The sequence below is a fragment of the Haliaeetus albicilla genome, chromosome 16 (genome assembly GCF_947461875.1).
Source record: "Haliaeetus albicilla chromosome 16, bHalAlb1.1, whole genome shotgun sequence".
NCBI lineage: Eukaryota > Metazoa > Chordata > Aves > Accipitriformes > Accipitridae > Haliaeetus > Haliaeetus albicilla.
Genome location: NC_091498.1, coordinates 4,842,640 through 4,864,561, shown reverse-complemented (window position 1 = coordinate 4,864,561; position 21,922 = coordinate 4,842,640). Strand labels below are relative to the sequence as shown.

The 21,922-nt window shown below is 54.7% G+C and overlaps 1 protein-coding gene across 1 annotated transcript in view; it reads left to right on the top strand.

Annotated features, from left to right (window-relative positions):
* SLC9A1 (solute carrier family 9 member A1) overlaps positions 1-21,922 on the top strand; it is a 31,320-nt gene that overhangs the window by 5,244 nt on the left and 4,154 nt on the right. The window contains exons 2-7 of the mRNA XM_069803241.1: positions 16,956-17,416; positions 19,171-19,421; positions 19,916-20,133; positions 20,524-20,726; positions 20,987-21,076; positions 21,476-21,546. Coding sequence (XP_069659342.1) covers positions 16,956-17,416; positions 19,171-19,421; positions 19,916-20,133; positions 20,524-20,726; positions 20,987-21,076; positions 21,476-21,546 — 1,294 coding nt within the window. The remainder of the gene's footprint in view (positions 1-16,955; positions 17,417-19,170; positions 19,422-19,915; positions 20,134-20,523; positions 20,727-20,986; positions 21,077-21,475; positions 21,547-21,922) is intronic.

Genomic DNA, 21,922 nt, shown 5'->3' with positions numbered 1-21,922 from the left:
GCTCCTGCACATGGAGCAGCAGGGACGATTTCAAAATTGCCAGAGAAACATTTTTAGAGGCTGGCGGCTGCTGGCTGGCAGCGACATTTGGGTGCTAAAACACTTGGGTGCTTTTCAAATGTCTTCAGCAGCCCACGTCCCTCCCCTGAAACTGGGGCTTTTGGAGGGGCCACCCCAGAGGTCTTACAGAGACCTGTGAGTCAGGAACTCGAGGGTTTGTTTGAGTGAGGGGTGATAAGTAGCATAAGAAACCTGTTGCGGTAGTGGCACAGGACGTAGGAACTGGATCTTGAGACCAGACGCAGCAGAAACACCCCGGAGCAAAGCCATCGGCGTGAGGACACCAATGCCACCTGCAAAGCTTGGAAAGGGGACAGCAGAGAAGCATTTGAAGACATGCATCACCCCAGCCTTCACATGTTGGAGGAAATACGTGTGTCTGACGTAGATGATGAGCATGCTGGAAGTTATCTCTGTTGCCCTTCTGCCACCGCAAGGTTGGCTTCTCTTGGGCACCAGGCAGGGCTGTGCGGGGCAGGCTTCACTCGGGACAGCCATCGGCAAAGCTTGGCTGGTGGGAAGGGCTGCCGGAGGTTTCCTGGGCTGTTTCAGCTTGATCCACGGGACTGGTTGATGCAGATTCCCTCGCTGAGCCGGAGAGAAATGTTTGTCTTAAAACTTGCCCGCTCACAAGCGGCAGCCCTGGGTTATTTCATGTGTGGGCTGCAGATACCAAGGTGGCGTGTGGTCTGAGATCACCCCAGATGTTTTCCCGTTTGTGTTGGTGAGCTGGTGGCTGTTCTGCAGGGGAATTGAGGCTTGATGAATAACTGTCAGGAAAGGATTTTAAAATACTGGTGCAGCTGGTGCCACAAAAGTGTAAATTGTCATGATAATGAATTTAAACAGTCTCTTCTAATGCAGACTTGTTGCGTTCCTGCTTCCTTATTGGGGAATGATCCAAACACATGCTGTGGTTTCCCTTTCTCTCTGCTTTGCCATCTCAGAAAGAACAGCCACGGCATTATTTTTCCTCCATGGTCTGCCCATTGCTGGTGTCTGAGCAAAAAACCATCCCAACTGTTCGCTCCATGGATCCGAGAAAACCATTAGATTAATTAGGGCTGGAAGAGTGAAGGGTTCCTGCTGTGAAGTACGGGATGACGATGGAGTGGGAAAAGCTGAACACGTCTGTAATCACAGCCCATACCTCCCCGGTGAGCGCTAATGTCCATTAAAGCAGAATTACGCTTGGTTTGCAGCCATGGCTCTGCTCCCCGCGGGGACCCTGTTGCCCCCAGTGGTGCCCAGTTCTGCTTTCTGGACCTTGAGGCCACTCAGGAACCGAAGCTGTTATTGCATCCCATTTATTAACGAAGGCTTGGACACCTCATGCTGGGGGTCAGGGATGGGCTGGCTTCCCGCACAGTCTGCAGGTGGAATTTGGGATGTGGGCATTGACTTGCCGAGTCCTGCAACAGCCAGGGCCTGGATGGGTGCTGGCCCAGCTTCGGGGGAGATGCCCTGAAGTTGTCCCTCCCTGAGACCTCCAATAGAGCTGGGGTGTTTGTGGGGTAGGAGCAGAACGTGACGATATTTGGTCTGTTTGGTTCACGTCCTCTGTCCCAAATTGCCCAGGCATCCAACTGTGGCTTATCCAGAGGTGCTGGAGTTCCCTTGGGAATTAGTGGAGTGGAGAACGAGTCTTTTGTCTGCAATTAGTGTGGCTATTTAGAGTCCTTCGGGGTTTGAGAATTACACATGGGAGAAGGGGAAACCAGGTTGTGGTGGCGAGAAGGGGAGATGGTTGTTCTTCTGGTTACAAGCGTATAAACCTGTGGCACCGAGGGACTGGAGCGCCTCTTCTGCAGAAGAGAGACAGACATCTCAGTGGCACTTGTATAAACCAGAATCTCATTAGGCTTGCAAAAGAGTATTTCGTTAACATAATCCTTTCCATTTTCCCTCCTGCAAGTCCTGGGTTTTGGCTGTAGACTGCAGAGACGATGGGGGCTGTAGAGACTGTGCCAGAGTCATGCAGGAGTCAGTCCTTTACTAGAGCATCGTTGGAGCTGTGGGTACTGAGAGAGGAAACTTTAAAAGTAAGCAATAATGAGGATAAATTACTGCAGCTGTCTCGTAAACATTTGATTTCTTTTTTTTTTTCCGCTTTTGGGTCCCCAAGGCTTAATTTGTTCAAATAAAAACTGAAATCCATCTGGAATACTCTGTGAAAACACAGCCTTGCCAAGAGGAGATGGAGCTGGGTTACACCTCTCCCCTACGCTGGCTTCGCTGGGCTGCCTGGGTTGTCAGCAGTTTCTTCTCGCCCGTCGGGGCTCAAAGCTGCTGGTGTAGGTTTGATGACAGCCTCGGTGTTTTGAAATCTGGGCTGGCGGCTTCAAAGGGAACAGCAGAGGAGCAGGGAAGTTGTGGCAATGGTTTGACTTGGACCAAGTATCAGTGCTTGGTCCTTTCGCTTCACAGTGCCAGCCAATATACCGCCTTAGGCAAGCTGTATGATCTCCATCTATTCTACATGGCATTTGATATCTTGCTTATCTCTTTAATTTCCCAACGTCTTCCAGTTGTGTGTTAATTGAGGGATGGCTATCTTGTCATGTTTTGTTCTTCTGCTCTTTCCTCGAGCAGTGTTTCTGCTTGGGAAGGAAGAAATGAAATTAAAAGCTCTACAGATGGGCATGCACACACACGTTGCTGCATGCTTGTCAGAAGAGGTGAGATCAAAGATTGATCATTGCTTGGCGTGGAATAGTGAGAATAAAGTTGATGGTATGTCACCTTTGATGCTATGTCACCTTTGCTTCTACATCACCCCATGGCTTGGGGTTCCTTCCCAAGAAAGCCTTACTCACCTGCATGGTGGATTTGATAGGGGCAGGACTGACCAAAGGCTCGTTTGAAGTTGGGGTGATATTTTGAGATGCCTGAGTGGAATGTTGGAGAATGCAAAGTACTTTTTTTAATTGGAAGAGAACAAATGCATTTTCTTGGGCTGCCCAGGAGTGACTCATAAACATCATAGCATCAATGGTCTTTGTCTCCAGAAAGTCGCAATACAATCAGCCTCGAGGGACAGCTCTTAAGTTCCGTTTAACAGAGGGTGCTGGTAGGGAAATAATTCCCCTCTCTCTCTCTATCAAACCTCCAAGATGCACATTTGCAGAAGCAGACTCCCTTTTGCAGTGAGTTTTTTTCAGTGCCTGGAATTATTCTGCATTTCAGAGTCACGACATGCTAAATCTTAATGATGTATTTGGAGAGAAGACAGCTTCCCACCCCAGTGCTGGAGATTTTAACAGCACAAATGCCACAGGCGCAGACTTAAGCACGCACAGGCCTTTAAAGAGAAGAGCTGGTGTATCCAGCCCTGCTAGTGCCTCAGTTTCCCTTGGGAGCGCTTTTCCCACGTCAGCCTCGATCCCTGGGGGATGCGTTTTGCAACGTATGGGCTCCTCTCCTGTGTGTGAAGCGCTGCGTAGAGGGGAGAGCATCTGCTCCCAGGAGCACTTCTGTTACCTTGGCTGGGTGTGAAATAACATCGCCTGCATCCCGGCTGAAGGAGGATGCTGCAAGGCTGAAACGGCATCTGTCGGGGACAGGTCTCCAGCCCCTGGGTCTCAGTAGCATTGCAGTTAGCCGGTGGGGTCTCCGTGTGCCAGCAGCTCCTGCCGAAAGCTGGGGAAGAGGCAAAGGCGAGTGGGTGCTAGCGTTGGCTCTCGACTCACCGCTGGCATGTGTTAGGAGTGGTGTTGCTTTGTCTGGGTTTGCGAAGCCCGGTAGTAATCAGTGATAATTGCAATTACCTCCTCCCTCCCATTGGAGTGGAGACCAACAGGTTATTTCCTGAAAAGCTTTTGTTTGTCTTTCCTGTGCATGTTCCTGGTAGGAAATCTGCCCTTCCTGGGAAGGGTGATTGGCATTGCTCTGCCTGGGGAGTTTGTCTGTGGTCACCTTGGGCTGGCTCAGCTTTAACTCTTCCCACGACTTTGAGGGCCAGCAGGAAACGTGTATTAAATGCTGCGCCATGTGATTGAGGGCAAGGAGCTGGGCGAGTGACTGGAGCCTTATTTTGGATGACCAGACTGGAGCCTTATTTTGGGTGACCAGGTACTATTGCTTCACATTATCTTGAGTACCTTCTGCTCCAGCACAATTCAATATCTGCATTAAACAGCGTGAAGTTTAGCTTTGCACCATGTAGAAAGTAACTGAGAGGGTTTTATTGTAGAAATCCCCCAGCTTGAGGCAGACATGCTATGCTGACCCCTCCTAACACAGCTATTCGTGGCATCCAGCGTGTCTTGCGACAGCTGAAGCAATCTGGGAAGAGCATGGCTGGTGACTGGTTATGTTTAGCTCCTAGCCCTTTTCCCTGGAGCATAAGCAGTTTTTCTAGACCTTCTTTTATTAGACCTCCTCAAAATGCTCAATTCCAGCTGCTGTCACTGTTCTGATGCTTTTGAAGGATATAAATCCAAATGAGGATGCTGTTGCCCTATAGGAAACTCAGTTTTCTGATGTAAACTATCTGTGCCAGGGAGAGCCTAGCCTTGCTGGCTTGGCTGCATGATGCACCCATCCAGAGATGGTGGAGAAGAGTCAAAATGAGTCCTGGAGCAACAGCAGCAGAAACTTGCATGGCAGTTTGTCTCTGTGCACCTCTGTACCTGTGTGCCCAGCTCCTGCTGGGTGAATGCCACAGGCTGGTAAAGTTTCATACAGTCCTGCCTTAGAAAAACTGTGTGTGGAGCATACCTGAAGGCTTTAAACAGGTTTGCTAATCTCAGCCTGTGGTTTGGGAGTGGCTTTGTAACGTGCCTGTTAGAGGAATGTAGTCAGCGGGGATTGAGGTTACTGGGGTACCCGCGAGTCACCGGAGATTTTTAATAGCCACCTTGGCACATAGCACCAAACCCTCTACTGGTTTCTCAAAGCTCCTCTGGAGGAGAACATTGGCTTTTGCAGCATCTCATCCTGGGGCAGCTCTGGAGCTGGAGAGAGGTGGAGGAGAGCTGCTCTGCTCACAGCTGTGCACAGCTGGATCTGGAAGAGGTTTCTTCAAAATGTGATGGGACCAAGCCTTGCAGCCTCCCAAGCCATCACTGCTTGCTGCAGCAGCATCTCCAGTTGGCTCCGTGTTTTCTTCCCTACTTGAAATGCTGTAGCTGTTGGGTGACAGTCCAAGGCGCCATGGTTTCTCAGTCTTTAATAGCAATTAGGTCTTTCTTAATATCTGCTTTTCTTGCAGGGTGTCCTTGGCTTTTCTTCTGGTTTGAAGGAGAAGCATTATCTAAACATAGGACTGGAAATTGGGAGCTGCTGGGTTCTCACGCCAGCTCTCATGCTGTTCACTTGGGGACTTGGGCAAGTCCATTTAATGTCTTTTGTCTCTCATTTCCTTTTTACAGCTGGGAGGAAATTAATACCAGCTCTATAAAAGACTCCCAATTGATCTGTTAATTTCTTGTGAGTGCTTCAGAGATAAAATGAGGGTACGTGCTTTTGCTGCATCGGTTCTCCCTGCTCTTGGAAAAAAAATAATTCAAGTGTTTCTACTAAACGGGTCTGTAGATTGCTGTCATGGTGCATTATGGTAGTGTATGGGCACTTTCTCTTCTCGGGAGGCTGATGCTGTCCTCCCTGCTGTGTTCACCAGCGCTCTCTTAACCCAGCCAAGGTGCCGTTGGGCGAGCGGCAGGCTGTGGTCCGTCCCAGCCTGGTCAGAGGAGGATGTTGGTCCCAAAAGGTTGCTGTTGTAATCACTTCCCACAACGTGAACCCTCAGGGACATCTGCCTGCACGGATCCTCCCTGTGAGCTGCCGGGAGCCTGCCTTTGGGCTGCCTGCTGCGCTGCTGCTTTCCATTACGTGTGGGGCCGTGCAGGCGTCCTGGTGTGAAGTACGCGGAGGGGGGAAAAATGGGCTTTTTAGGGCTTGCCTGTGAGTTGCCAGCTGAATCAGGGGTGGGTGACTCAGGGAGGCAGCAATCGCTCCTGTCCTGCCCTGCCCTGCCTGCAAGCGCAGCTGCAACTTGGCACTTCTCTGCCTGTTTTAGGGAGGTTCTCCTGGATATGGGTCTCCTCTGAACGTGTCTCTTGCAGTGGGCGCCCCAGGTCAGGGCCAGCTCTGCAGGGAGGTGCTGGCTGGGCTGGAACCCTGGCCACGCTGGTTCCTAAACCTAAGCCTAACCTACACCTAAGCCTAAGGCAAGTAAACACAAGGTGGAGCGGTGCAGACGGGGAGCAGGATGAGTCCCTTTCCCAGTGATGGATGCCAGCGCCACAATTAGAGTTTGCTGCAAGCTGCTCCATGCAGCACAGCGGAGCCAACTGTTTAGTTTGGCTTGATCTTAATTAATTAGTGTATCTTTTAGAGTTGGAGGGGGGAGAATTAGGCAATGCTCGGGATGTTGCTGGCTTGCCTGGCTGACCAGACCTTCTGGGTCAGGGCAGCAAGGTTTAATTGGGAGGAATTGCTGCTGGCTGTTTGGCACATGTCTGCGAAGTTGCAGGCTCAGCAGCACGAACATTTGCTGTCTGGTTTGCAGAGCTGCAGGGAACACCGAGTGTTGGACCATACAAAGGTCTCGGCGGGTTTCCCTGAGCTGTCTCATGCCGGGTGCTTGGGAAGAGAGAGGGACACAGCCCCTTTGGATGGGGGAACTGCTGAGCGGGCAAACTGCAAATCAAGGAGCAGCCGCCTGCCCCCAGCTTTGTGCTTTGGTGCTGAGCCTGGATTGGGCCCCAAGGAAGAGCTCTCTTCTTGTTATTGTTGAAGTTCTCTTGGTCTGCGTAAACAGCTTGTTTATAAGTGTATACAGCGGCTTTCTGCAAGGGGGGTCCGCCCATCCTGGCAGGCTGATATCCAGGGTGCCTGCAGATGATTCACAGCTCTCCTGCGTGCCTGGGATCGTTGCATCCTCCTCCCGCTTTGCAGCACTGCAGCGCTGCCATTGAGGTCCCGCGACATCCGTGTTTCACTTGGCTGCAGCTCAGCACCATCCTCCGCTACGACCTTCCAGCAGGGCTCTGGGCAGAGAAAATGAGATTTTCCTTGCCAAGGGGAGCGTTTTGCTTCTAGGGGGGTGTCAGGGCAGGTAGGGAGCTGGGTTCATCTGCATGCAGCTCATGACTCCAGCTGCTGCAGGATGCAGTGATGCTTTTGGTTGTGTTCCCCAGGCTGCTTACCCTTTTGGGACCTTTCTGCGTCACCGAAACCAGCCCTACACAAAAGGAACAACCTTGTGGTTTCCTGGTAGTGCCGTCATCATCCTTGGGTATTTCTCTGCTGACGTTGCCCATGGCTGGGAGGGGGCTGCATCGACAGGCTGTGAAATTTGGCACCCCTGCATCCCTTTGGAGCCAGGCAACGCCTGCCACGACTGGTACAGCCCTCAGCAGAGCTAGCAGCCCCGGGAGGGGGCTGAGTAGGTGCTCCCAGGGGAAGGCATGGCCCTGGCACGACGGTGAGAATTAGAGGCACATTCCTACATGAAGTTGCTGCAGGCACTGGGTTACCAGAAGAGGCTTTGCCCTTGCCCTGCCACGGCTATTGCTGCCTGCGCAGAGGCTCGTGGGCAGTGTAGCTCAGCTCCTCGCCCTCTGTGCTCCCAGCCGTGTCGTGCCAGCGGCTGGTGCAGGATGGGGAGGAGCGGTGCCCGCCTGCTCACCCTCCCCTCCGTGCCCTGCCATAACGGCTGGTTTGACAACACGCCGGACCCATTCCCCTTATCATTAGTCCCCACGGCCGTTGCTTATCCTAGCAGCTGAAATGCATGAAAAGGCTCTAAATAACTGCTCTCTGAAAGGCTCCAGGCATGAAATAGCACAGCCTTGCACCTCTCCTTGGCCCCTTGGCCTTGCAGAGTGCCAGACCAGCATCGCTCCTGCTGATGCACTGGCATCCATCCCCTGTGTGCACGGGGTGTGGGGAGCTCTCAGCATCCTCCTGAGGAGGAAGGCTCTGGCTGCAGCTTATTCTCTGGTTATCGTATTCTGGGGCATGGGCTTTGCTCCCCAAAGGTTCCCAGGGGACAGTGAGATCTGGGAAAGGCAAGTGTGTGTCTGCTTTCTCCAGCTGCATCAGGGGTGCAAGGTGTCTAGACTCATCTCCCCTCCCATCGGAGAATTTATTCAGGGCCCGCCAGTGGGAACTGGCTGCAAACTGCTGCTGTGGGAGGATGGTGCAACTGGGAAACCGTCAGACATCGCAGCCCTGCTGCAAACCCCCTGCCAGCCCCTTCTGGCAATAGAGATGCAGAGAAGCCATCTGCCCTTTGCCTGGGATGGAGGGCTCTTCCTGGGTGCTGTGATGCTGCACTAGCGGGACTGCCTGCTTTTGCTAACGTGGCTGTACTTTAAGGGCTTGACCAAGCCGGTTTGCACGAGTCCTTGCAAGGTCTGCCAGGGCCGGGCCAGTGCAAGCTGCTGTGGTTGACTGGCTAAGCTGCATCAAGGCTGTTGCACACTGCTACCTGACACTGTCTGCTTTTTGTTCTGTAGCTTTCACGTTTTGACTCATTTGTGGGCTGGCCTGATGCTATCAACACTGTTCTTATCTTCTGGAAAGCAGGCAGGGTCCAGGCAGGTCACCTTCTCATGCACGCTTGCCTCGCCGTAGGCGTTAGGGCTGAATACATGAGATAGATTGAGTGAGCTGGAGGTTGTACCAGGCGGCTCTCGGTCTCCTATCGCAGGCAACTCTTTCCATTTGCCCCCGGTTTGTTTGCAGCGTGGGAGGAAGAGAGGGAAAACAAGGGGCAATTCAGCGGCTGCGAGGTGGGACCCAGCTGTTTGAGCAAGGTCTGTAGGCAAGGGGGATGGTAACATCACACCGAGAGAAAATAAAACCGTACCTTTGGCAACTAGCAACGGGTCTTAATGGCTATTGACGGCAGCAACAGGACTTGGAGGGGCGTTGTGTGCAGTTCAGCTCAGAACGGAGGTCTGGGAGTTGGCCACGATCGCAGCTGGGCTGTGCTGGGCACCTTGTGTTAGGGGGGACAGACCCCGCGGGGACCCAGCCTGGGTGCAGCACGAGGCTTCATCTCCTTCCCCACCTGCATCCCATGTGGATGTGCCCTGCTTAAAGCAGACAAAATGGTTGTACTTGATCCCCACTTCTTGCAGACTAAAAATGTCTGGAGGCTGCAGCGCAGTGCTGGATGCTTATGAATCTTAACCCGAGTCCTGCGTATCGGGCTGGTCACAGAGCCTTGCTCACGGGTGGCTGGGGTACAGAAGCGTGATCCCCAAAATCAGGGCTAGGTGTTTTGCTTTTCCCTTCTCTCCCTGTGCTCGCTTTGTACGCCAAGCTCACAGCGAGGTTTGGGTGGGTGCCGGCTGTGTGGCCCCTGTGTGGTATCTGCATTAACTCAGTGAGTCACAAAAAGCAGTATAAACTAATTACACTCCTGATTCTTGGCTTTTCTCCGTAATTAGCAACAAGAAAATAATGAGGCTTGAATGAAACATTTGGTTTGATCTGGAGGAAATTGTTTTGCTTAGGAGCTCTTTCTGTACATGTGTCTTTAAAAAAAAAAACAACAGTCAACTTCTAACGAGGAAATGTCATTTTGGAGTGGAAATCAAAACTTTTCCATTCCAGTCATTGAGGCCAATGAATGCTTCTCTTAAAGGTTGCCCCAACCAACCCAGATTGCTGAAACCAGCCCAAAGAGAGCTGCAGGAGAGCACTCAGGAGACCTGGACCTGCATTAAAACCCTGCCTGCTCCATGGTGAAGCAGAACAGGGTTTGGCAAAGCCAAAGCTGCAGCAGGGCCCCCACACATGCCGTCCCGGCGGGGTGGCTGCCGGGGCAAGCCGCATTGGTGCTCGGTAGGGCTGGAGGTTCAGGGCAGGTGGTGGACGTTGGAGCTTGTGAGTCGCAATGGATGTAATTTAAGTATCATGGTTTTACCACCTCCCCTTGCAGGGTGACATGAGCCGTGGCCTCGCTCTATTTTTAGGTGTAAATCACCAGCTATTTAATTCCTTTCTACCAAGTTCAATTTTCATCCCCTTCCCTCGAGACTTCCCCATTACATTTGGTACCTGCGCCGGTGCCGGGCACATGCAGCTCTCTCTCCGTGCCCTTCCCCAGGCTCCTCACTCCCTGTCTTTGCAGGCAGGTCGATGGATCTGACTCCATTTTACAAGGGAGGCTGCACATCAGGGCTGAGACACGCTCCCAGCAGCTACAAGACATCCCATGAGGGTTGTGCTGGAGGCCACCAGCAATCAGCAAAGCCCAGCTGATGTTTGGGCAACTGCAGCAGCAGCCGATGGTTGAGCCGGGGAAGAGAGAAACCCAGCACGTTTTTTGGGAGGAAAGGGGATAAATGGAGAGAAACTGCGGCCAAAATCTGGGAACCTGAGACAGGTTTTCCCCTGGGAGCCGGTTGCAAAACATTCGGTTCCTGCATTGCCATCCTCACAGGGCTTTAACCCTGCTTGGGGCTTAGCCCCACATCCTCGACCCTCTACCACCCCAAAATACAGAGCGTGAAAACCAGGTCAGAGTGATCTTTGTGCTTTGCAGACCCTGGAGCCCAGCCCCAACTCTCCTCCCTGCCCCGCTATTTCTTCTAAGCAGAGAAAGAAGAAGGGCATAGTGCTGGGTAATGGCTTTGCAGATGACTAGTCCCCCTGGCTGATGACACATGAGTGACTTTGTGGCTCATCCAGCAAAGCATCCACATGTCAGGGCTCTCCGTGGTCCCCGTGTCACACAAGAGCGTGGGAAGATGTCCTCAGCCGCCTGCATCCCTCGTCACCGGGTCCATGGGTTTGCTAATGACACAGGGCTGTTGTATCTCTGTGTGGCCCACCCGGACCCTGCCAGCCTGGTATTCTGGAGGGTTAAAGTGGCCTTTGGAGGGGCACTGGTGCTGCTGAGACACGTGTGTCTCCTTCAGCCGGTGCTCTCTGCAGTGTCCTTCAGAAGGGCAGCTCTTCTGAGCATGCTTGCTCCCCCTCACCGCCTCCTTCCCGGACCCCGTGCCTTCTCCCAGGGCTTTTCCAGCACCGCAGCACGCTCCGCACCCAAGCCACGCGGCCGCTCGGTCCCACCCTGCAGCCCAAACAAGCACCCATGGGTCCCTGGGGCTGCAGCGAGCATCACTTGGGGGGGGGGGGCTTCACCACCCCCTCACCCAGACTAACCCCTCATCTACCTCCTTTCAGAAAAAATCATCCAGGGGGTGGAAGAGCTGTCTAATCCCTGGTTAATAATTGTGTAATTTCTCTCGGGGCTGCTGCCTGCCTGCTGGAGCCTGCAGCCGCTCTAATAAACTTCTGAAGCCTGGGAGGATGGGGTGTTTTTGTAACCGTTCTCATTTCTTGTGCCTCCTGTTAGCTACTAGGCATCTTCCTGGAAGCAGCCTGGCTTTCCTGCAACACTCCCCATGCGTGGGCGCTTGGGAAGCGGGGTGAAGCCGCAGGAGCATCCCGCTTAACCATGAACGTGCTGAGCCCTTCCAGCCATGCTGTGTGCTTCCTTCCCTCCTTTCTCCCCCTGTTTATCCAGCTCCAACTCAAACACCAACCGAGTGGGTTTTCTTCCCTCCTCCTTCATGTTTCTTTTCCTCCTATGAAAGGAGGGGACGTTAATCCCAGCCAAATTCAATTTGCAGCTCTAGGAGGATGTGATGGCTGATGGCAATCCCAGCTGTGGGTCTGGCTCATGGGGACGAGCGCACGGCAGCTCTGGGGGCCAGGGGGAACCCCACAGTCCCCAGGGCTGGCACGCTGTCTCGTGGTGCAGGCTGCCTCCAGCATCAGCATTATATATATATTTATATATAGAGAGAGAGAAATATTTTTATATCTATATATTTATATAGATATAAAAATATTTTTTAAATTTTATTTTCTATTTATTGCCTCTGAACACCAGTGTTTTTCAGGGCTGTGGGGATTGCAGGGGCTCTTACAGCTCCGACTCCAGCAATGTCCCCGCGCTGGGAGCCGGAGGGGGAGATACAGATGTCTCCCAGATCTGGCCTGGAGCAGGGAAGTGCGTGAAGGCTTTGCGTCCTTTCTTTCATCATATGTGTTCTTCTGAAGTGTTTGATTAAAATGTTCTTAAAATGTTCTTTCCGCACTGCTTTGAGAGAGGTCTTTAAAATTAGGGGAGCACTGCCAGAGGTCCGACTAAGCCTGACCTTGGGTCCCATGCCATGTGGAGCTGTATTGCAGCAGCCAGGGTGATGCGAAGGGAGAAGTCCTGCATGGGTGGGACGGGGAAATGCCATCAGGTGGGGAGGGAGGGGACCTTATAGGTGCTGTTGGACACAGCACCTCTGGTCCTTGGGGCTCTCTGTTGTGGGATGAGGCTGGGCTAAGCAAAGGGGTTTGCTCCCTGCTCCCTTTTGCAGTAGGTTCCCAGCACCAGAGCCCCCTTGACAGCCGCTGTTGGTTTGAGAGCTGCAAATCATTCCCTTCTGGTCTTGTGAGAGGGTTTTCAAATTGCTGTGAGCAGCTCAGGGCATGGAGATTGCCTCTACTTTAGCTGCCGTGCAAGAAGCATCGCCTCAGGCAAGTGCTCGTGTGGGACCCGGCACGTTTTGACAGCAGCGATCCCTTTGGGTGGTGATGCTGGGTCTGGGTTGGGTGCCCGGCACCCTTTCCTCTGTGTCCCTTCCCTCCATATCCCTTCAGGCTCTTCCTGCCCAGGCTGAGGATGGAAGCAGATCAGATATGGTGGGGTTTGAGTCATTAGGCAAGGAAGGAGCAGACGCTGCTGGATGGAGCTTATATAACGCCAGGCACAGCATCCGACCCGTGCACTGGGGCTGCGGTAACCCAGATACAGCCGAGGAAGGAAAAAGCCACACGTAGGTCAGAGTCTCTCCCAAGCTGTTTGGTTGGGAGTAAATATTTACATGGCACTGCATCTGCCAGCAACCAGGGCCTTGGGAAAAGCAGCCCGGCTCCCCTTTGGTAGGGTGGGGATGAACCTTCAGCAGCTGAAATCAGAGTCCTTGCGTTTGCTGGGGCAAGGACTGGCCCTTGCAAAGTCTGGAGACCAAAGGTGGTTGGCTGTGCTGGGGCCGTGCTCAGGTGTCTTCGTTCAGCTTCCACAGCCTCCAAAATGCAAGCCTGCTTTATGCACCTAGGGGAAAAATAATCTGCCTTGCTGCACAATCCAGCAGACACTGGTGGTTCTTGCCACCACTGAAGTTAGTGGGGGAAAATTCCTGATATTGCCTGCTCTTGGGTAGAAATGGCCCCGTGCAAATCTGCTGACACCAAAATGAAGACAACTGATGTTCAAAAGCTGCAGAGCAAACTTCTGCAGCATGAGCATCGCCTTGCAACAGTTTTCCTTGGCCAAAATCATTTTAATTTGAAGGATGATGATTTCCTCCTGTCTTTTAAGTGCTTAGAATGTGGTTAAAACTGGAAAGCCACTCCCCAGCTCCTTTCTGCCCTAACCCGAGGAAGAGCTGACCACCAGCAGAGAACGATCCCTCTGTTTGCCTTGCTGGGAACATGCAAGCTGGGGTGCGTGATGTGGGCGAGGAACCATTTTAATAGGAACTATTAACTTTTGGATTTCCTTTTCCTTGTTTGCTCAAGCTCTCGGCGTTGATGTTTACTCAACTGGTCTTGCTTTTAATAGTTTGATGCTGTTGATAGGGGAACTGCTCCCATGGAGTTTGTTTTCCAAAGAAACTTGGGGGACTCTGCGTGCCCCATGCCGGTAATTTGGGGATTGCAGGTTGCTCTCAGGGAAATGGGGTCTCAGGGGACTTCCCTCCTGGTGGGGTTCAGGAAAACCAGCTGAAACCCAGTGGGTGCTTCTCCATGGGAAAAGCTGTTCCATGTACTCGCCTGCCCACTCCTGCGCATCCCTGCTCATCCTCCGGATGCGGATGCGCCGGAGACCAGCTGCCTCATCCCCTCTGCTCCTGCATCACTTGTTTATTCAGGGTGTGCTGGCAGCGGCGTGCCGGGAGTCTCGTACGCCTGGTGCAGGCACTGCCTCTCCGTTCCTGTTCCTCGCTCCTTAGGGAAGTGCTTCCCGTGCAGCAGGCGCAGCCCTCCTAGCCAGGCAGACCTCTCGGATGCTGGCTCCTGCCCTTCTGCTGCGGCAAGAAAACGAAGGCACAATGGGGGTCTCGCTGTGCCCCCCCTGCCTCCTGGCTCATCCCGGGTTTGTGCTGGCGGCAGAGGATTTGCAGCTCCCACTGCAGTAGATGAGTCCCGGTTTGCAGCAGGGCCACCACATTTGGGGACAGGCTGGTGGCAGCAGTAGGTACCTGGGCAGGCGAGCAACCCAGCTACCTGCTGTGCTAATAACCTTTTACTAAAGCAGCCGGGAACAGGAGCCTGGGGGGTTGTTAAGGCTTATTATTGTTATTATTAAGGCTATTACCAAAACTTATTCCCCTTCCTGCTGCCCCTGGTTGTGCCCGTGGCTGGGCATTCTCATCGACCAGCATCCCGCCGCAGCCTTCCTCTTCCTCCAGCAGAGAAATTCAGGTGCAGAGCTGGGATCGGACCAGTTCACCCCTGCCTGGCATCGCCCCTGCGGCGAGAGTGTTTCTTGCCATTAATCACCCCCACCCTGAAGCGGGATGCTGGCCTGGCACTCGGAGCAGGATCCCAGCAGGATCCCAGCAACAGATTGGTACCGATGAGCTTTCGAGTGCTCTAAAAATACTGAGTGGAGAAAGCAGGGAGCAAAAAATGGCTGAGATTCAGCGAAATCAAAGGCATAATTAACATGCAGCCCGTGTGAGTGTATTTTTAGGGCCCTACAAAAAGGCTCTAAAACATTGAATTCACATCAGCACGCGAATGTTCCAGTTTAATGGGATCCTGGGGCCTGTGGGGAAGAAGTGAGAGATGCTTAATTGTTACTGTTTGTGTTTTATTCATGATTGAACGTACTTAGCAAGCGAAAACTGATTTGCTGCAGGCTTCTCGCTGCTTGTGTGGCTTTAAACCTTACTCTGGCCAAGGCTGGCGTATGCTGAGACGGTCAATTGCCCGGTGTGCTGGAAGGGCCGGTTGTTCCTGGCGTTTGCATGAGCTGTGCTTGGAAAAGGGTTTATCGCCTCCCCTCTGATGGGGACCTCCTGCCCGGGCTGCCTTGGGGTGCTCAGCACTTACGTGGGCTCTGGGGCGATCAGAGACAGAAGAAAAATCCCATGGGGGTAAATCAGGAACCGCATCCAGACCAGGAGGTCCCTGAATGCCGGTGGCCAGACACTGGGAGAGCACTGGGAGGAAGCTCGGATGCTTCCCGTTTCCTCCCGGCTTCCCCTCATGTCCGAACCCAAAGGCCACAGAGCAGTTTGCTCAGAGATCGGTGCTGCTGCAGCAAAGCCGAGGTAGAAACCAGACTCCTTCCCACATCGATCCAGCACCCGAGACCCATCGGAGCCACCTGGGCACTGCCAAAATGGCACGGCCAGACCTGCGTGGAGCCTTGGGTGTGATGAATCCTCCAGCCTCTGCAGTGTTGTGCTTGCCCATGCTGGAGGCAGTGCCTGCAGCTCAGGTAGCAATTTGAGGTCTAATCCTGCCCTTGGGGACCTGTCCGTGGACATGGCCGTGGCCGGTAGTTGAATCACTGCCTGTCCTTAGGGAGGGATTGTGGAAGCGGCTGCTTTTCCCATTGGAGCCGGATTCATGCGGCACCTTCCCCACTCGGCTGCGCAGGTGGAGGAGGGATGAGCCAGCACCGCGGCGCAGATGTGGTCCCTGCAGGCTCGGCGGGGGGGGGGCGAGGGGGCTCGCCGCGACGCAGAGCGGCTCTGGATCGTCAGCGGGATGGTGGCTCGTTAGGGAGGGGGTTTTTTTTATCTGTTGTGAAACGATGTGCAGATGGCACAGCCGCCCAGCCGGAAGGAATGGAGGAACACGGGATGCCAAAGCAGGGTTCCTTATTTTAAACCGCTTCCCTTGCCAGGGAACAAATGTGCTTCACTTCAAAATAATAATTATAAAGCCTGGGAGAGGATCCAGGGAACCCAAAATCCTTCTGTGGGTATCGGTGTGTTGGCTGAAGTGCTGCTTTGGTTGGCCTCGTGCTACCTGCCCGACCCGCAGGCAGATGCCTGCATTGCCAGGCTGTGGGGTGTGTGGTGGATGTCATCCCAGCGGGTCACGGCTGGCTCGGAGACCTGCATTTGGGGTCGTGCTGGGATTTAAAAGGGGAAAACGAGTTCCCTCTTACCTTGCACCCCAAGGAATAGCCCTGCACCATGAGGATATGTCCTGTCCCTGCTCCGTGCCCAGGAGCAGGCAGTTGTGTTGCTGCAACTTGTCGTATAAAACCTCCCAGCTTGTTCCTGAAGCTGCAGGAGGGGCAATAAGGAGCTGCTCCAATTGCATCCTCAAACCCACCGAGCATCAGCTTCCCTCCCTGTCCCCTGTGTCAGGGACACCCAGGGACGGGCACTGTGCTGCTGCCTCCTGCCAGAGCCTGGCACGCTGGGTGTAACGGCTCCTGGGTGGGCAGACTGCTGTCTGACGGGAGGTAAATGCCAGTGCCTACGTGCGCTCAGGATTAGTAGCTGCGATGGGAAGAGCTGGAGCCAGCGACAGCTTGTGTTTTGAGTACTGCCTGTGCCGCAGACGGCTGTCGTGGGGGCCTGGGGGTCCCCGAGAGACCCCGGGATGCCCAGAGGGTGGCTGCTGCCTGTTGAACTGGGACTCGCTGTTATTTTCTGGCCTGAGATCAAGCAATGCCAGGGTACGTGGGTCTGGTGAAGCTGCAGTTTCCACTTTACAGCTTGGGGCCATGGGGAAGAAGGGAGTTAGAAGGGGAAACTGAGGCATGCAAAAAGTAAATGATCCTGAAGAGTGCAGTGAGGGCTGGGAACTGGTCCCTGGCTCCCACAGGGGTGTCCTCCTGCAGAGAGCATCCTCCATTCATGTAGCTAACATGTGTCTTGCTCTCTCCTCCTCCTCTCCAGGCTTCCACGTGATCCCTTCGGTGTCCAACATCGTTCCTGAGAGCTGCCTGCTCATCGTGGTGGGCCTTTTGGTTGGGGGGCTCATCAAAGGGGTGGGTGAAAAGCCCCCCATTCTCAAGTCGGACATCTTCTTCCTCTTCCTCCTCCCACCCATCATCTTGGATGCCGGCTATTTCCTCCCCTTGCGCCAATTCACTGAGAACCTGGGCACCATCCTCATCTTCGCCGTGGTGGGGACGCTCTGGAATGCCTTCTTCTTGGGTGGCCTGATGTATGCTGTGTGCCAGCTCGGCGGCCCCGGCCTGAACCACATTGGCCTCCTGGCCAACCTGCTTTTTGGCAGCATCATCTCGGCTGTGGACCCGGTGGCCGTGCTGGCCGTCTTTGAGGAGATCCACATCAACGAGCTGCTCCACATCTTGGTCTTCGGGGAGTCCCTGCTGAATGACGCCGTCACGGTCGTAAGTGGATGAGGGGGGTTGGCCAAAGGCATGGGGTTCGCTTTGGTGGAGCATCTCTGGGTGGTGGCACCAGGATTGGCAGCTATCAGTCAAGCCCTGTGGGCAGAACCATAGACTGGGTCATTGCAAGCTGCCAGGTGCCTCCTGCCAGCTGAGCTGCGGCAGCTCTGCTTGCTTCTAACCTTTTGCAGGTGCAAAGCTAAATATAGCAGCCTAAAACACCGCAGAGGTGGGTTAAGGCGAAGCATTTTACTTGGTGGTTTGAGGAGACTGAGAGCATGTGCCCAGCCAGCTGCTGCCTCTCAGTGAAGAGCAGGACTGTGCCCAGTGCCTTGGTCTCCTGGGAATCTGCTCTGCTGGGTGAAATTGCTGCCTGCTGCCGTGCTCATGCCTGTCCTGCCAGGGGAAGTGAGCGGGAGCGTGGAGGGGCTGGCGCTGGGTCAGGCAGCACTGCCATGTAGCAGCTGCTCCCTCCTGTCTCCTTTCTTATGTAGTCTTCCTTGCTGTCCCCCAGCTGCAGCACTGAGGAGGTGGGAGGGCAGGACGTGGCCAGCCATGGCAAAAGAGGAGCTGCGGGGGCTGCGGCCAGGCTGGCATCCCGCCTGGGTCACCCCTCAGCCCCAATCTTTGAGCAGCAGCTTTGCAGGGACTTTGGGGAGGTTCGGGGGCCAGGCCACCTGCTCTGGGGTCATGCCATTTCCAAAGGACGTCTGTGTCCAGGTGCTGGCTTGGCCGTCAGCGTGGCGTCCTCCTCTCTGCAGAGCTGACCTCTAAATTTACTTCTAACCCACTGCTTTTTCCTGGCTCTTCTCCCATATCCCAGCTGTCCACTTCGGAGCTGGCTGCTCAGCATGCTGCTGACGAGGTTCCTGGTGACGATGAACGTGCTGTCGCACCACAGGGCTTTTCCCAGGCACTTCTCCCCGCTTTTGACCAGAGGGGCTGCCTGCAGGGTCTGTGTCCCTGCTCCCATCCCTGGGGAATGCTTTTGCCTTCTGCTGTCACATCTGTCCCTGCCTGTGTCCCAGGACCCAGCCCTGGCAGGCTGGAGCTGGCACCTCACCTGCCCACTGCTCGCAAGCACTGCCATCCCTGCAGGATGCCCTAAAGCCCGTTTCCCATCCTGACACACCTGCATCAGCTTCTGCTTTAAAATCTCTCCAGGAAATGTGTCTGGGTGTGGGAGAAGGCGATGCAGCCCAGGGTGGGCTCCTTCTGCAAGGTTGCCCTCTTAGCTACAAAGCTGCGTTAAGGGTTTGGGCTGTGCTCTGTGCTGACCAGGGCAGATGTTGGCTTTTCTCTCCATGCGGCTGTCAGGTGTCCCCCAGCGTGGATCTGTCCTGACCTGCTCGTTGGGAAACAGAAACAGTCTCTGGCTGGTTCAGACCTTGACCGAAGCCCCCTCCTAGGACAGCGGTTGGGGCTGTGTTGGAGAGCAGCGCTCTCCCAGACACATCTCTGATGGCACCATGTCACTGTGAGCCACAGAGGATGGGGAGGTGGTCGCTACGGGTCTGCATTTTACAGCAATGCACCACCAGCTTTTTTTGGCATGAGACTTGGTCAAGCACAGGACCCAGCTCAGGGTCACCAAGCACTGGCACACTTCATCTCAGGTGTGCCATGCTGGGTCCCTGCCTGGCTCCCTTTGCTGTTGCTCTCCCAAGGAAGGTCCCTATGCAGGTCTCCTCTGAGATGAGGCTGTCTCTTGCCAGCGGGGCTGTTTGAACCACCCTCTCCCTTCTCCCTCCCAGGTCCTCTACCACCTCTTTGAGGAGTTTGCCAACTTCGAGCAGGTGACCATTATCGATATCATCCTCGGCTTCCTCAGCTTCTTCGTGGTATCGCTGGGCGGTGTCTTCGTGGGTGTCATTTATGGGGTGATCGCTGCCTTCACATCCCGCTTCACCTCCCACATCCGAGTCATCGAACCCCTCTTCGTCTTCCTCTACAGCTACATGGCGTATCTCTCTGCTGAGCTCTTCCACCTCTCTGGCATTATGGCGTGAGTTGGGCATGGGTGGGATGAGATGCCCTCCTGCCCCCAGGACCGTTTGGAGGATTTAGTCTGGTGTAACCACAGCCCTCTGGCTGTCCCAGCATGGCCAGTACCTGCCCAGTGAGGGTCAGAGGTGTGTTTGGGCTGGGATATGCAGGGAGACAGATGAGGGAAGCGACTCTCTTAGTTGTCCCACAGATCCCGGGGCACTGGCAGCCCATTGCCCATTCTCCTGGGCACACAGTAGCAGGCAGGGCCTGCTGGGCACTCAAGATGACATGGTTTTGTGCTGCCTGCCTCCGATGCTTACTCCTGCCCTGCCAAGGGGAAGGAGAAACCTAGTGTTGCCTTCTCTGGAGGCCTTGAATAATTGCTTATGTCTTGCAAGCCCTGTCCTGCTCTGGGGTTTAGTATAAGAGCACAAAACACTGCTGCAGGGCCAGGGGTTGGGGCTGTCCCCATGTCCCCATTGCTGCTGAGTGCCCCCACCTTGCCCCTAGGCTTATCGCCTCTGGAGTGGTCATGCGGCCGTATGTGGAAGCCAACATCTCCCACAAGTCCCACACGACCATCAAGTATTTCCTCAAGATGTGGAGCAGCGTGAGCGAAACCCTCATCTTCATCTTCCTGGGTGTCTCCACCGTGGCTGGCCACCACTACTGGAACTGGACCTTTGTCATCAGCACGCTCCTCTTCTGCCTCATTGCAAGGGTTTTAGGTGAGGTGTCAGTGTGGTGGCAAAGTCCTTGGGGATGGTCCTGGGTGATGGGCAACTCTCAGGGCCACGAGACCCCAGTTTGCCTTGCTGGGGAGACTGGTGTTGACTGGTTGGCACTGCTCCACCGTGGGCATCAGCCTTGCTGGTGGTTGGCTTTGTGGGAAGTTGGGGTTAAGGCCATGGTTGTGGTAGACGTGGGGTTGAAGCTCATGAGGGGTGTTGGGATGAGCGAGCAGGACAGCATCCACCTGCACCCATGGCCCTGAGGGGGTGACACTGCACTGTGCTGCAAGCTGGGCTGCCAGGAGCGGGGCGGGGGGGGGTGTCTCTTTGGGACTGGAGGGCATCCTTCACCATCTGCTCACATGAGGCCCTGCCCCACTCCCCCAGGCGTCCTGGTCCTCACCTGGTTCATCAACAAGTTCCGAATTGTGAAGCTGACACCAAAGGACCAGTTCATCATCGCGTACGGGGGCCTGCGGGGAGCCATCGCCTTCTCCCTCTGTTACCTCCTGGACTATAAGCATTTCGGCATGAGGGACATGTTCCTCACAGCCATCATCACGGTCATCTTCTTCACAGTTTTCGTGCAGGTTGGTGGCACGCAGGTGGTCACGGTGTGGTTTCAGAGGGAAAGGGGGTTATTCAGTGAGCTGCACGTGTGTGCGGAGAGTGAGGAGCACGTCCCCAGCCTCCATCCCTGACCTTGTCACTGTCCCCCTTCTCCAAAAGCTCTTGAGACTGCCAAGTGACACCGGCAATGCGAAGCCCCGTGGTTCGGCTGTGCTGAACCCATCCTGCTCCCACCGGTGTGCCTTGGGGAGAGGTCTAACCCACCCTCCTCATTCCTTAGGGCATGACCATCCGGCCCTTAGTGGACCTGCTGGCCGTGAAGAAGAAGCAAGAGACAAAGCGCTCCATCAACGAAGAAATCCACACGCAGGTAACCCACTGCGCCCGGCTGGCTCTTCCCACGCGCTTCTCTTCGCCACCTTAGCCCTCTTCTCTCTCTGCTTCTGCCACCTCCACCGCTGTAACCAGGCGGGTTTACAGAGTGGGAGCTGCCCCTAAATCAGTGCCCAAGGTAAGGGGGGACGGAGCGAGGGCTCTCCCCCATCTGTGTCGTCCAGTGCCCGCTCCGACCCAGACCTCCCCTGTGCCTGGTAGAGCAGCAGCCCGGTTGCGTAGGACCGTGCTGCCCTCCTGAGGCCCATCCTGGACCCACAGCCCTGAGTTTGCACCCCCTGAGTGCCCTCACCCCTGTGTCAGCCTGGGTGTCAGGGTGGGGAGAGGGTGGGCAACAGCCTTGTGAGCTGCTTATGCCTTGGACCTTCCCTTCCAGTTCTTGGATCACCTTCTGACAGGGATTGAGGATATCTGTGGTCACTATGGGCATCACCACTGGAAGGACAAGTGAGTGCGGAGCTTTGGTGACTCAGGGGATCCATGGGCGAGATGGGGAAGGGTTTGAATCGCCACCTGGCAGGTTTTCCAGCCCTGTGCTGGATTTTTCCCTGGGCTGTGATACACACACACAGACTCCCCTTGATAAATTACGGCCCTGAGTTGGGTGTAAGTGGGGCTGCAGGGCTGCACCCCTTTGCCACACCACCTACAACGTGCCCACAGCAGTGTGGGAACTGCCAGTGGCCGGTCCCTGCAGGAGCTCGGGACCATCCGTTGTAGGTGTGAGCAGCTGCTGGGTGTTTTGGAGGCTGCCTGGCTCAGGAGGGAGTCAGGGAAGCCTGGTCTGACCCATGCTGGTGGGAACCAAACCATCTTCCACTGG